The 15,676-nt window shown below is 44.6% G+C and overlaps 1 protein-coding gene across 1 annotated transcript; it reads left to right on the top strand.

Moving 5' to 3' along the window:
* The first annotated feature begins 3,457 nt into the window (after positions 1–3,457).
* PGAM2 (phosphoglycerate mutase 2) lies at positions 3,458–13,288 on the top strand. Its single transcript, XM_040414586.1, has 3 exons — positions 3,458–4,017; positions 5,754–5,934; positions 12,919–13,288. Exons 1-3 carry the CDS (start codon positions 3,607–3,609, stop codon positions 13,086–13,088), a joined length of 762 nt encoding a protein of 253 aa, XP_040270520.1. The 5' UTR covers positions 3,458–3,606; the 3' UTR covers positions 13,089–13,288.
* The last annotated feature ends 2,388 nt before the right edge of the window (positions 13,289–15,676 follow it).

A 15,676-nucleotide genomic window follows, 5' to 3' on the forward strand; every position in this document is an offset into this window, starting at 1 on the left:
TCATGACAGATCTGTCTTGGCTATGTTAAAGATAATACAACCGGATCCGTTCATAACGGATGCAGATGTTTGTATTATCAGTAACGGAAGTGTTTTTGCTGAACCCTGCCGGATCACGCTAGTGTGAAAGTAGCCTTAGGCCCCTTGCAGACGAGCGTGTCCGGATTAGGTCCAGATGCGTCCCGGTGCATTGCAGCAAACCCACGCGAGTAAGTACGCAATTGCAGTCAGTTTTGACTGCGATTGCGTTCCGTTGTTCAGTTTTTATCTAGCGGGTGCAATGTGTTTTGCACGTGCGTGATAAAAAACTGAATGTGGTACCCAGACCAGAACTTCTTCACAGAAGTTCAGGTTTGGGTTCAAGGTTGTGTAGATTGTATTATTTTCCTTTATAACATGGTTATAAGGGAAAATAATAGCGTTCTGAATACAGTACATGCATAGTACAATAGGGCTGGAGGGGTTAAAAAAAATAATAATATTTTTTAACTCACCTTAATCTACTTGTTCGCGCAGCTGGCATCTCTTCTGTCTTCTTTTGTGAGGAATAGGACCTTTGATGACATCACTACGCTCATCACTTGGTCCGTCACATGATCCATTTTGTGAGGAATAGGACCTTTGATGACGTCACTACGCTCATCACATGGTCCGTCACATGATCCATCGGACCATGTGATGAGCGTAGTGACATCATCAAAGGTCCTATTCCTCACAAAAGAACACAGAAGAGATGCCAGCTGCACGAACAAGTGGATTAAGGTGAGTTAAATTTTTTTAATTTTTTTTTTAACCCCTCTAGCCCTATTGTACTATGCATACTGTATTCAGAATGCTATTATTTTCCCTTATAACCATGTTATAAGGGAAAATAATAATGATCGGGTCCCCATCCCGATCGTCACCTAGCAACCGTGCGTGAAAATCGCATCGCATCCGCACTTGCTTGCGGATGCTTGCGATTTTCACGCAACCCCATTCATTTCTATGGGGCCTGCGTTACGTGAAAAATGCACAAAGAGGAGCATGCTGTGATTTTCACGCAACGCACAAGTGATGCGTGAAAATCACCGCTCGTGTGCACAGCCCCATAGAAATGAATGGGTCCGGATTCAGTGCGAGTGCAATGCGTTCAACTCACGCATCGCATCCGCGCGGAATACTCGCCCGTGTGAAAGGGGCCTAAGAGGCATGCACCTCTAAATAAATTTGATACATCTAATGCCACCACAAAACCAGTGTTGATATACAGTGGTACTAGAAAGTTTGTGAACCCTTCAGTATTTTCTATATTTCTGCATAAATTTCACCAAAAACGGCATCAGATTTTCACACAAGTCCTTAAAGTAGATAAAGATAACCAAACCAAATAAATGAGTCAAAAATATTAGACTTGGTTATTTATTTGTTGAGGAAAATGATACATTATCACATGTCTGTGAGTGGTAAAAGTATGTGAACCTTTACTGTCAGTATCTGGTGTGACCTCCGATAAGTTTGAGTAGACTGCTGATTAGTCCTGCACATTGGCTTGGAGGGATTTTAGTCCATTCCTCCTTACAAAGCAGCTTCAATTGATGGTTCCTTGTTAATGGTCTGACTGTCTCCATCTCTCCCCTTACGCTCACCGATCGGCGCAATAAATGGGTCTTTATGCTTAATGGATCCGGCCTTTCAATGTTTATCCAGGGACAGAGGTGTGAACATGAATATAACGGTGTGCTGGATCCATCTCTTCACCTACGGTATTTTGATGCAACTGTAAAATGCTGCAGACTTTTTGCCTGCAATCCTGTTGTGGAAAACGCATAGCATATATATGCCTTGTGTGAATGTACCCTTAGGTCTCATGCATACGACAGTATTGTTTGTCCGCATTCAGTTCAATGGGGACGCAAAAGAAGCAGACAACTCACCGTGTGCTATCCGCATCAGTTTTATCCTTTTCGTCGGCCTGCACAAAAATAGAACATGTCTAGGGATGAGCGAATCGACTTCGAATGCTTCATCCGAAGTCGATTCGCGTAAAACCTCGTTGCAGGAGATCCGTACAGTATTAGAATGTATTGGCTCCGATGAACCGAAGTTATTACTTCGCGAGACTTCGTGTAATAACTTTGTGAATTAATTATTACTGTAAAAAACCTTGATACTGAACTTGGGTTCACTTCCAAGTAGATAGGTGGGACCCGCACCTATCAGACGTTGGGGGCATATCCTAACTATATGCTCCCAATGTCCAAGATGAGATAACCTCTCTAAAGGGGTTGTGCAAGAATGGGGACATTTTTGGAACTCCCCCCCCCCACACACACACAAACACCTTACCTTCTTCCCAGCGCTAGCTCTCTGCTCTTCCAGGCCTGGGCTGCTCCTCTGCGCTCCCTCGCTAAAAACATCTGGTTTGACATTGCCGCAACCAATCACTGGCCGCAGCGGAGACCAGATCTCCTTTCGTCATGTGACCATTTGTAATCACGTAAGGGGATCTGGTCACCGCCGCAGCTTGTGATTGGCTGCAATAATGTCAAATTTGTCAACAATTACATCAAGGGAGCCCAGCACAGCATCATGGCCCGGGAGGAGAAGGAGCAAGGAGCCACCATTGGGAAGCAGGTAAGTGAGCTTCCCTTTACAGGTCCGGTCTCCCCCATTCTTGTACAACCCCCATGCATGTATTTATGTTTTAAGCAAATACAGGTGAAACTCCAAAGATTTGAATATTGTGCAAAAGTCCATTTACAAGGAATTGTATTAAATTAGATTTTTTTTTTAAAAGGTTCAATATTCTAGGCTCAAAGTGTCACACTCTAGTCAGCTAATTAACCCATATCCCCTGAGCAAAGGGGACCTCAAAATTGAGACTTTGGGGTTTCATAAGCTGTAAGCCATAATCATCCAAATTATAACAAATAAAGGGTGGAAATATCTCACTTTGCATGTAATGAGTCTCATATATTAGTTTCACCTTTTAAGTTGCATTACTGAAAAAAATGAACTTTGCACGATATTCTAATTTTTCGAGTTTCACCTGTATATTTCCTATGCTAGTATTTTGCCATCATCTGACCACCCTCCATAGGAACCTCACAGGGTGCTGTCTGCAATAAATATATGGTAGTTTAAAGCAATGCACAAAAATCACATTTAATAAAACTTGAAACCTTGATCAAATAAAGCAAATCCAATCTTATTGGTCACCAAACCTCAGTAAGCAAATCTGGAACATAAAGTATAACCCTTTCCATACCAGACATTCCTGTAGTGTATAGGTATAAGTGACCTTTAGTTGATGCCTCCTCGGTTGCCCTGTTAAAGGTCAGTACCAGCTGTCACTGTTGGATGAGACTATTTTAAGCCTCTTCCCCCCTTTGCACTTCTCTCATTGGACTCCTGTCACTGCCTAGTGATTGGACCCCATGAGAAGTAACGCTGGGTATATAAGCCCAATGACCTGTGTGTGACTGTGGGGACATTTCAGGGACCAGGATATTCATCTGACTACTTCACAGCTTTGTTTCCCCCCTTTAGAAACTACAGTGGACATTCATCAGTCCAAGGCATATTAGCTGAAGCTCTAGTTACGACATACTTTTGGTAGTCACCATGCCTCACCGTTTGGTAATTGTACGTCATGGCGAAAGCTCCTGGAACCAGGAAAATCGGTTCTGTGGCTGGTTCGATGCTGACCTCAGCGAGAAGGGAAGAGAAGAGGCTAAAAGGGGGGCTCAAGCCATCAAAGACGCCAAGATGGAGTTTGACATCTGCTACACATCTGTTCTGAAGAGGGCAGTGAGAACATTGTGGTACATCATGGAGGGTACAGACCAAATGTGGCTGCCAGTGCACAGGTCTTGGAGGCTGAACGAGCGTCATTATGGAGGGTTGACTGCACTCAACAAGGCAGAAACAGCTGAGAAACATGGAGAGGAGCAAGTTAAAATCTGGAGGAGGTCTTTTGACATCCCTCCACCACCCATGGGAGAAGATCATCCATACTACAAACTCATCACCAAGGTAAGAAACTATAGTGATTTCCATTAAAGAGGTTGTCACACTTCATACTTATCCATAGTATAGGTAATAAGTGTTTGATTTGGAGGGAGTCCGCTCACTGGGATCCCAACCGATCACAAGAATGGAGTCCTCTTGTATAAATGTAGCAGTGGTTAAAGGGGTTTTCCAGTACTTACTTATTGATGAGGATAGATCATCATTATCAGATAAGCAGGGATCCGACTCCCAGCACTCCCGTTGATCAGCTGTTTGTAATTGCTGCTGTGGCCAGAACCAGGCACTGGAACTCCATAGCTACCTCCACTGTATAGTGTGGTGATTCGCTTGAATGGGAACAGTAGGCATGACCACCACACAGTGGACACTAGGGGTGGACTGGGAACTTAAAGTGGACCTGAAAAAAACCTGAAAGCGGCCCCAATTTTGTAGGTGGGTCCAAATTGACAGAAGGTGGGATAATACAAGTAGATGAAGCCAATACAAGTTGATAGGATCAGTAATACGATAGTGCAGCACAGAATACCTCCTCAGCTGTCCCTTTCTAGTGGTCATCAATAGCGGCCATACTCTGTCCAGCTTTCTCTAATATGGACATGGAGCATGCTGCCTGGTTTTCCTCTAATAATGACCCCTATAGTTCCTCCAGCAGTATGTACGCAACCAGCGGCAGTGAGGAGGACTCTTGTCCACCCATAGCAGACACCGCTGTGGAATTCTGGACTGGTGCCTAGTTCCGGTGCCGGAGCTTGTGAAAAGAGTTGATCATCAGGGGTGATGGGAGTCACTCCTCTCTCCCTCTGATCTTACATTCAAGAGTTATCCTTAGGACAGGTCATCACTAAGTATGTTCTGGAAAACTTATTTAAGCATGGGGGTTAATTGAGATAACAGATTTCATTGAATAACTCAGTAGCTGTAGTAAATATTTAATTACATGCAGTTACAAAAGTATTGAGATCCAGGTGCTGGTTTGAAAACAGTAGAATATTATTCATGGGTCAACCCCTTTAAGCATGTAAGCTCCAGACGGGAGAGGATGGTGAAGACTTCCATTAAGCACGTCAATGTCTGAACTGCTCGATTAACCAAAAACATTGCTGGTAGGTTTTTATGAGCTAGAACAATTGGGAGCAGCAGCCTATTACAGCCTGTAAGCAAAATCCATTCCCTTCTAATAGAAAAGGGTCCCTAGAGGCAGAAGAAAGTGTCTGTGTCATCAGCCTACAGACTGCTATAGATATTAGAGCGCTGACAGCCAAACATACACTGACGAGGGAGAAAGACCACTGCGGCTGGTGACGAAAGGCTTAACCATGGTCCATGTTCTAATCTAATTGGTGTGAGGTCTGACACACTTACTAGGCTGTGTACCTCCGTCACAATGTGGATAGATTTTCAGTCTCTATTGGTACACAAGAATGTTTCCATTCACTGAAGGTAAGCAGAAGTCTTAAGAGCTAGAAACACAATATTCAGTACATTACAAAATTACAGAGTTGGTTAAGATTTAGTTTACACCGAAAAATCCCTTTAATGGAAACCTGACCAAAGCATTAGATGAATTTTAGGGATGCAGCACCATGATATTGTAGTGTCCCTTTACCATGGAGGGCAGTGGTGCCGTTCTCAGCCATGTGTGTATGTAGGCGTCTTCCATACTGCTCTTATATACAATGTACTTGCCTTACATAGATGCAAGAAATGGCATTGTTTGTCTGCTTCTTGCTGTACTACAGGATCGGCGCTACGCTTCCCTGACTGCATCTGAGCTGCCATCATGTGAGAGTCTGAAGGACACCATTGCCCGGGCACTCCCATACTGGAATGACGTCATCGCCCCACAGATCCTTGCTGGCAAGAGGGTGCTGATTGCAGCCCACGGGAACAGCTTGAGGGGCATTGTCAAACATCTGGAAGGTAAGGAGCGAGTTATTTCCTGTACTGACATGTTATGCCAGCATGCCCTGGATCCGTCACATACAGGACACCAGCAACGCCCAACAGACGCTGATGACTAATAATGGGTTCCGCGATTTTATCCAAAAAAATGTTGTGCTAGTTGAGCATCTTGTACATAACTTAAGATGAGTGGAGTTTTGAACAATTCGATTCAGCAGCTTCACGGAAGTTCGACAAGAAATTCAACTCGTTACGAATTAATTCATCACAAAACGCTATAAATCAGGTATACCCAGGCAAATCAGCCTAAAAGTAACAGTGGCCTGTAATACTGACGCACAGTAACTCTACAGCTAAGGGTACTTTCACACTAGCGCTTTTCTTTTCCGGCATAGAGTCCTGTCCTAGGGGCTCTATACCGGAAAAGAACTGATCAGTTTTATCCCCATGCAGGGGCGGACTGAGAACCCTCAGGGCCCCCGGGCAAAATAAATCAAGGGCCCCCTTACAGGTCCCACCCATGTTCTGCTGCAAGCCCCACCCTTGTCTCGCCTCCATGCCCCGCCTCCAGCCACACCCTACACAATCTTAAATGTGGATGACACACTGTTATGGGGGATCTGTGGATGACACACTGTTATGGGGGGATCTGTGGATGACACACTGTTATGGGGGATCTGTGGATGACACACTGTTATAGGGGGATCTGTGGATCTGTGGATGACACACTGTTATAGGGGGATCTGTGGATGACACACTGTTATGGGGGGGATCTGTGGATGACACACTGTTATAGGGGGATCTGTGGATGACACACTGTTATGGGGGGGATCTGTGGATGACACACTTTTATGGGGGATCTGTGGATGACACACTTATGGAGGATCTGTGGATGACACACTGTTATGGGGGGATCTGTGGATGACACACTGTTATGGGGGGGATCTATGGGTGACACACTGTTATGGGGGGATCTGTGGATGACACACTTTTATGGGGGATCTGTGGATGACACACTTTTATGGGGGATCTGTGGATGACACTCAACCACTCTCAAACCCAACTGGTCAAACTTGTTAAATGGATCCCAAACACAATAATAACACCCCCCACCCCCTCCAACACTTAATTAACCCCTTCATGGCCTAAACTTTTTTTCCAAAGCAGAACACACAGCTAAATGGGGCTGGGTGGGCTGGCAAGGGAGGGGTTAATAACAATAAGTGATGGATCATGGAGGATCATCATCGCCCTGGATAATGTTGCTCGGTCTTACTTTGCTGGTCTTTGCTCGGGGGTAAAATGCAAAGCTGTTTTCTGGATTATCCCACAGGGCCATGATCCTCCATCACTTATTGTTATTAACCCCTCCCTTGCCAGCCCACCCAGCCCCATTTAGCTGTGTGTTCTGCAGCAGAACACACAGCTAAATGGGGCTGGCAAGGGAGGGGTAATAATAAGTGATGGAGGATCATAGCCCTGTGGGATAATCCAGAAAACAGCTTTGCATTTTACCCCCGAGCAAAGACCAGCAAAGTAAGACCGAGCAACATTATCCAGGGCGATGATGATCCTCCATGATCCATCACTTATTGTTATTAACCCCTCCCTTGCCAGCCCACCCAGCCCCTTATGGAAACAAGTCAAGTAATAACCTAAAGGACCTCAATGAATCATTGGGGTGGGGTCCATCCAAGTGGTCCAAGTCCAACATGTGTGTGATGGAGGGACGAGGGCACTAGGGCAGCTGGGCAGGCTTCCACAATTCTTTCCAGATGAGATTCGATTCCAGTCCGTCCCAGTCCCACTCCCAGAGGCCAGAACAGAAGCTCCCGCCACCGCTCCTGGCTGCAAGCCTGCAAACCAACCAGAATTGACTGTGTCTGGCAGTGGCAGGCAGGCTGCGGCGCGTTAAATCTGAAGGTGGCGTCAGGCAGCGGACAGCGTCTGACGTCAACTGCCGCTACGCAGCTACGTTACTCTGCGCAGCGGCTCAGAGACTTTTAAAGGGGAATGCAGCCGGAGCCGGTATACCGTCCGCAGGTATAATACGGAATTCACGGGAATCAGCGGAACGAAGGGATCGGGCAAGGAATAATCAATTGCCCCCCTGATGGCGGCCCTGGGCAATAGGCATTAAACAAGAGAAATCCTCTGCGATCATCTCCCTCTCTGTACTCACAAACTCAGTAGCAGGCAGGCCGGGCGGCAGCGCAACTCACTGACGTCACGCGCCTGCTCCTCCCACTTTATGAATGAAGCAGGCGGAGCAGGCGCGTGACGTCAGTGAGTTGCGCTGCCGCCCGGCCTGCCTGCTACTGAGTTTGTGAGTACGGAGAGGATCGCAGAGGATTTCTCTTGTTCAAATATGAATATTAGTATTACAGTGAGCGGGGCCCAGTGTAATAGAATACAGTGAGTGCACCACATTGTTATTCTGCGGCGGGCCCCCATCGTCCGAAGTGCCCTACCGCTCAGTCCGCCCCTGTCCCCATGCATTCTGAATGGAGAGCAATCCATTCAGGATGCATCAGGATGTCTTCAGTTCAGTCTTTTTGACTGATCAGGCAAAAGATAAAACCGCAGCATGCTACGGTTTTATCTCTGGCCAAAAAAACTGAAGACTTGCCTGAATGCCGGCATATTTTTCCATAGTAATGTATTAGTGCCGGATCCGGCATTCAAAATACCAGAATGCCGAATCCGTCCTTGCATGCGCAGACCGGTAAAATGTGAAGAAAAATCTAAACGGATCCGTTTGTCCGTATGACAAATGGACAGACGGATCCGTTCCTGCAATGCATTTTTAAGACGGATCAGTATCCTGATCAGTCTTAAAATGCAATCAGTTTGCATGCGTTTTGCCGGATCCGGCAGGCAGTTCTGGCGACGGAACTGCCTGCCGGATTCCTCTGCCGCAAGTGTGAAAGTAGCCTAACCGAACGAATTAACTATGAAAATTGATGCACTGCACACTTATGTACACGGCGATAAATTAGACCTGCCTGTAATACTGACGGCACAGTATCTCTACAGCTAACAGAATGGATCACCTATGACTCTTGGTGCACTGTACACTTATGTACACTGCGATAAATTAGACCTGCCTGTAATACTGACGCACAGTGACTCTACAGCTAACAGAATGGACTAGCTATGACTTATGGTGCACTGCACAGTTATGTACATGGCGATAAATTGTAGCAGAGTCTGTAGTATCCTACGCTCTCCCTCTCTAATATTCTCCTACACTCTCTGTTAACAGTTTGTAGCAACACTGCATTCCCGGGCTTGTCTCTTCTACACTTACTTTCACTTTCTAACACGTGCAGCCGCCATTTTAGGAAAATGGATTTGTTACCACGAAGAGTGAGGAAATTTGCATTAGAAGTTTTCCTAATATTCGGACCGAATTCCGCTTTGGATGCTTCTTCACTGAACACTAGAGATAACTCCAAAACCATGTATTTTAAAAGGATATTCCCATCTTTTAAAGTGATGGCATATCACTAGGACATGCCACTAATATGTTGACCCTGACAGATAGGCACAGTGGGCGTGATTCAGTGTCGGACTGGGGTACCTAGGGACCACCAGTAAAATTTATTTTGGGGGCCCACCGTACGGATACATTCAAATATAATAAATAATGTAAAATATTTTTAATATGAACATAAGCTGGTTGAGGTGCTGTACATTGAATATATGTATGTAGTGTACTAAATCTAATGTGTTATGTGCCACTTGTGCAGGGGGTGGGAGACTAGGGGCCCACCTTGCTCAGGGGCCCACCAGGGGATTCCCCTGTACCCCTTGTGCCTACCAATGCAGCGACCCACAGGAGGGGAGAGAAGGATCAGGAGAGGTAATGGCTATGATGGTGGTGGTAGTACTCCCAGTCGCTCTGGGGCTGTGCAGTGAATAGATGGTTTCTCCTTTCTTCCCAGCACCAAGCCCAAACGAAAAAGGGCTCCCCTTTAAATGTCAGTTTAAGGTTTGCTACATCTGAATGTACTCTGCCATATAACGGCTGGGACATACAGAGTTGGTCACCTCTCAAATGTCACTCTTCCTCACACCTGTCCCCTCTCATCATCTGTCTGGTTCAGTTACTCTGACCTTTTCCAGTTGACCTTATACTGGCATTTCCTAAAATGACCTCAAACCCTTCGTGTTGCAGGGGTTGGCAAGACATATATATAACCTTCTCCCTACAGGACCATTATTCAGATTTAAATTCACTCCTTATAACTATAGCACCATATTGCCTTGTAGAGGTTTCTCATTCCCCCTCTTCAGCCTCCACAAGTACTTCTGACCTCTATATAACCCTTGCTCTTCTCCTCCCTTATTCTTAAGGTCTCCCTGTTACTATTCTGGAGGACACCAATGCTAGAAGCCATGTATAAATATCTGCAGCTGCTTCAGCCGATCCTGTCTGCTCATAATGCCACCTTGTGGTGCGCAGTGGTAACACATTTGATGCCGCATTGTGAGATATATCATTAAAATAAAATATAGCAGTGTTACTTATATTCTAACTTTTTTTAAATTTTATTTCCACATTGCGGTAGGAAGATGTGGTCTTATAAGCAGGAAGTCTAAAAGCAGATCAGAAAGGTGTTATTTTTAGGAGGCCAACTACAATTGGGTTCACAATAGGTGCCCATGTTTTCTTCTGACATTCCCATTCACACACAATTGGAGGGTATTCCAACTATTATATTGGTGCCTCCTCCACAAGAGACAAATTGGGCAATTACCCTAGGAGCCAGTGGCGTAACTAGAACTGACTGGGACACCCAGCAGATTTTTGAATGGGGCCCTCTCCTCCAATGCAACCACCACTCCTGCGGCGAGTCAAGATCGCTTTCTAAGACCAGTACTGTCTCTGTATAAAATGTCATTGTATAATAGTGTTGAGAGGGCCCTGACAATAAAATCTTTCAGTCTTCTTCAACGGGCAGGCCCCTTCTGAGTTTGGGCCTTTAGCTACTTTCCCTGCTTCCACTATAGCTACGCCCTGCTAGGAGCTCCGACACCCAATGTCTAGCATGGGTGGCCCATAGAACAAACCTCCATAAATCAGGAAGAATAAATCCATCCAGCCTCTTCCTGCATTAGACATTGTACTATAGAATTTAGATAACTTTAATTAATTTTCCTTCATCCAAGAGGATTGCGGACACCATGAAATGAAAAAAGTAGCAATGCAATATTCTCACAAAAGGGAAAAAGTAAGGATAACACCACTTATCATGGTGTCAACACTTCTCCAATTTGGAGGGGGTCTTTTAATGAGCAGAGACTGCATAAGGGTTAATTCCTACTTGGTTTCAGTTGGATTCTGAGGTCACATGGTAAGGTGAATTTTTTAGATCTGTTCAAAAATTGTGCTGCACAGTGGCTGCTGTTGCTGTAGCGCTGTGTCTGTGGATTGGTGTGGCCCAGTGCCATGGGAGGCTTAGCCTGCTCATCGGGGTGTTGTTAGGCTGCTGGGTTGCGCTGACTGCTGGTGCTCTGCTGTGGTGGCGGTGGTCGCCAAGTGGCACTGCACCATTTTAATCTAGAGACCCCCTCGAAAGAGGTCACCTTGACATGGTGAGTGGGCTTATACATTTTGATCAAAAAGTATACAAAGTACCTCATGTACTGTTTATAAAGACTGTTTATATAAGACTTTAAAGGGACTCTGTCAGCATTTGTGATCATGTTAAACTGCTGACAGCACTAGCTAGGGCTTGGGCAGCCGGAGCCGGTATACCGTCCGCAGGTATAATACGGAATTCACGGGAATCAGCGGAACGAAGGGATCGGGCAAGGAATAATCAATTGCCCCCCTGATGGCGGCCCTGGGCAATAGGCATTAAACAAGAGAAATCCTCTGCGATCCTCTCCCTCTCTGTACTCACAAACTCAGTAGCAGGCAGGCCGGGCGGCAGCACAACTCACTGACGTCACGCGCCTGCTCCTCCCACTTTATGAATGAAACAGGCGGAGCAGGCGCGTGACGTCATTGAGTTGCGCTGCCGCCCGGCCTGCCTGCTACTGAGTTTGTGAGTACAGAGAGGGAGAGGATCGCAGAGGATTTCTCTTGTTCAAATATGAATATTAGTATTACAGTGAGCGGGGCCCGGTGTAATAGAATACAGTGAGTTTTTGTGGAGCTTTTATCATCTGTAGTAGTGTGAATGTGAAATTTTGTCCTAGCAGAATAAAACTTCACATTCACACTAATCCTGATAATGAAACCTCCACAAAAAGTATGTTTGTACTGCTTTCCCCAGCCTCTACCTAGTGCTGTTAGCAGTTTTGCATGGTCAAAACTGCTGACAGATTCCCTTTAAGGCTACTTTCACACTTGCGTTCGGAGCGGATCCGTCTGATGTTTCATCAGACAGATCCGCTCCGATAATGCAGACGTTCGCATCCGTTCAGAACGGATGCGTCTGCATTAAAACTTAGAAAATTTTCTAAGTGTGAAAGTTGTCTGAGCGGATCCGTTCAGACTTTACATTGAAAGTCAATGGGGAACGGATCCGCTTGAAGATTGAGCCATATAGTGTCATCTTCAAGCGGATCCGTCCCCATTGACTTACATTGTAAGTGTGGACAGATCCGCTCGCCTCCGCACGGCCAGGCGGACACCCGAACGCTGCAAGCAGCGTTCAGGTGTCCGCTCACTGAGCGGAGCGGAGGCTGAACGCTGGCAGGCAGATGCATTCTCAGTGGATCCGCCTCCACTGAGAATGCATTGGGGCCAGACGGATGCGTTCGGGGCCGCTCGTGAGCCCCTTCAAACGGTGCGCACGAGCGGACACCCGAACGCTAGTGTGAAAGTAGCCTAATAGGGGTTATCCGCTACATGAGCCTTACAGCACCAATTGCATGTCGTATGGCCAACAGGACAACCCACTTTACTAAAAGCAGCACCCAGATGGGGCTAGATGTAGGATTTTACTATTATGTCTGACTCATTTGCATTTCTTCTCCTTGATGCAGGAATGTCTGATGCAGCCATTATGGAGCTCAACCTGCCCACAGGAATCCCTATTGTGTATGAGCTAGATGACAATTTAAAGCCGCTCAAGCCCATGTCCTTCCTTGGAGATGAGGAGACTGTGAAGAAGGCTATGGAAGCAGTGGCTGCCCAGGGCAAGGTCAAGAAATAAAGAGGAAGAATAATGTGGACTATTAGGATAAATGCTTCTCTCATGGTCCTTAGAACATTTTATCGTCATAAATCATCTCATGTTTTTCAACTTTTAATGTGTCCTTATTATCAGTCCATTTTGTGTTGACTTTCTGAAGTCTTAAACTGACATTACAAAGTGTCTTAGAAATAAAGCTCTACTCAATTATGTAAGTTACATCAAGGGAGTATCTGTTGCTGCTGTTGGACCCATCATCCCCCTTCTCCATGGTCATGTAACCCTGTCCAGGTACCATATGGGAAAGGAGGGAAATGGCCCTACTGCTTGTATCTTCTACAAAGAATAGGATAGTGAAGGAGATAAGTGCTGAGCTTGCCTCTTCCACTGATGGGGGTAAGGAGGCATTATCCAGTGTCAGAAATTGTGTTTCCGTTCCTATACAGATGTCATTTCCTAGTGGCTCAACATATAGAAAGTTGTATGGCGCAAGATAACCCACTTTAAAAAAACAACAACAACCATGATTTTGGTATAGATTGTTAAGAGTTGTCTATGCTACATGTGTCATTGTTTATGTTATATGTGGCCACCCAGTGGATACAGAGTGCATTGTGGCCTATTGAGAGTTTTGCTTGCATGCTGTGATTGCATTGTGAGAAATTAGAGTCCTTAACCCCTTAAGGACTCGGCCCTATTTCACCTTAAGGACTTGGCCATTTTTTGCAAATCTGACCACTGTCACTTTAAGTGCTGATAACTTTAAAACGCTTTGACTTACCCAGGCCGTTCTGAGATTGTTTTTTCGTCACATATTGTACTTCATGACACTGCTAAAATTGGGTCAAAAAAGTTAATTTTTTTGCATAAAAAAATACAATTTTTACCAAAAATTTTGAAAAATTAGGAAATTTCCAACTTTCAGTTTCTCTACTTCTGTAATACATAGTAATACCCCCAAAAATTGTGATGATTTTACATTCCCCATATGTCTACTTCATGTTTGTAGCATTTTGGGAATGATATTTTATTTTTTGGGGATGTTACAAGGCTTAGAAGTTTAGAAGCAAATTTTGAAATTTTCTGAAATCTTCAAAATCCCACTTTTTATGGACCAGTTCAGGTTTGAAGTCATATTGTGAGGCTTAGATAATAGAAACCTCCCAAAAATGACCCCATTCTAGAAACTACACCCCTCAAGGTATTCAAAACTGTTTTTTCAAACTTTATTAACCCTTTAGGTCTTCCACAAGAGTTAATGGCAGATGGAGAAACAATTTTGAAATTTATATTTTTTGGAAAATTTTCCAATATAATCAATTTTTTCCAGTAGTAAAACAAGGGTTAACTGCCTAACAAAACTCAAAATGGGTTGCCCCGATTCTGTAGTTTGCAGAAACACCCCATATGTGGTCGTAAACTACTGTTTGGCCGAACGGGAGCACATAGAAGGAGGGGAACACCATATGGGTTTTGGAAGGCAGATTTTGCAGGACTGGTTTTGTTTATACCATGTCCCATTTGAAGCCCCCTGTTGCACCCCTAGAATAGAAATTTCAAAAAAGTGACTCCATCTAAGAAAGTACACCCCTCAAGGTATTCAAAACTGGGTTTACAAACTTTGTTAACCCTTTAGGTGTTCCACAAGAGTTGATGGCAGATGGAGAAACAATTTTGAAATTTCTATTTTTTGGAAAAATTTCCAATATAATCAATTTTTTCCAGGAGTAAAACAAGGGTTAACTGCCAAACAAAACTCAAAATGGGTTGCCCTGATTCTGTAGTTTGCAGAAACACCCCATATGTGGTCGTAAACTACTGTTTGGCCGAACGGGAGCACATAGAAGGAGGGGAACACCATATGGGTTTTGGAAGGCAGATTTTGCAGGACTGGTTTTGTTTATACCATGTCCCATTTGAAGCCCCCTGTTGCACCCCTAGAATAGAAATTTCAAAAAAGTGACTCCATCTAAGAAAGTACACCCCTCAAGGTATTCAAAACTGGGTTTACAAACTTTGTTAACCCTTTAGGTGTTCCACAAGAGTTGATGGCAGATGGAGAAACAATTTAGAAATTTCTATTTTTTGGAAAATTTTCCAATATAATCAATTTTTTCCAGGAGTAAAACAAGGGTTAACTGCCAAACAAAACTCAAAATGGGTTGCCCTGATTCTGTAGTTTGCAGAAACACCCCATATGTGGTCGTAAACTACTGTTTGGCCGAACGGGAGCACATAGAAGGAGGGGAACACCATATGGGTTTTGGAAGGCAGATTTTGCAGGACTGGTTTTGTTTATACCATGTCCCATTTGAAGCCCCCTGTTGCACCCCTAGAATAGAAATTTCAAAAAAGTGACTCCATCTAAGAAAGTACACCCCTCAAGGTATTCAAAACTGGGTTTACAAACTTTGTTAACCCTTTAGGTGTTCCACAAGAGTTGATGGCAGATGGAGAAACAATTTTGAAATTTCTATTTTTTGGAAAAATTTCCAATATAATCAATTTTTTCCAGGAGTAAAACAAGGGTTAACTGCCAAACAAAACTCAAAATGGGTTGCCCTGATTCTGTAGTTTGCAGAAACACCCCATATGTGGTCGTAAACTAC

The sequence above is a fragment of the Bufo bufo genome, chromosome 1 (genome assembly GCF_905171765.1).
Source record: "Bufo bufo chromosome 1, aBufBuf1.1, whole genome shotgun sequence".
NCBI lineage: Eukaryota > Metazoa > Chordata > Amphibia > Anura > Bufonidae > Bufo > Bufo bufo.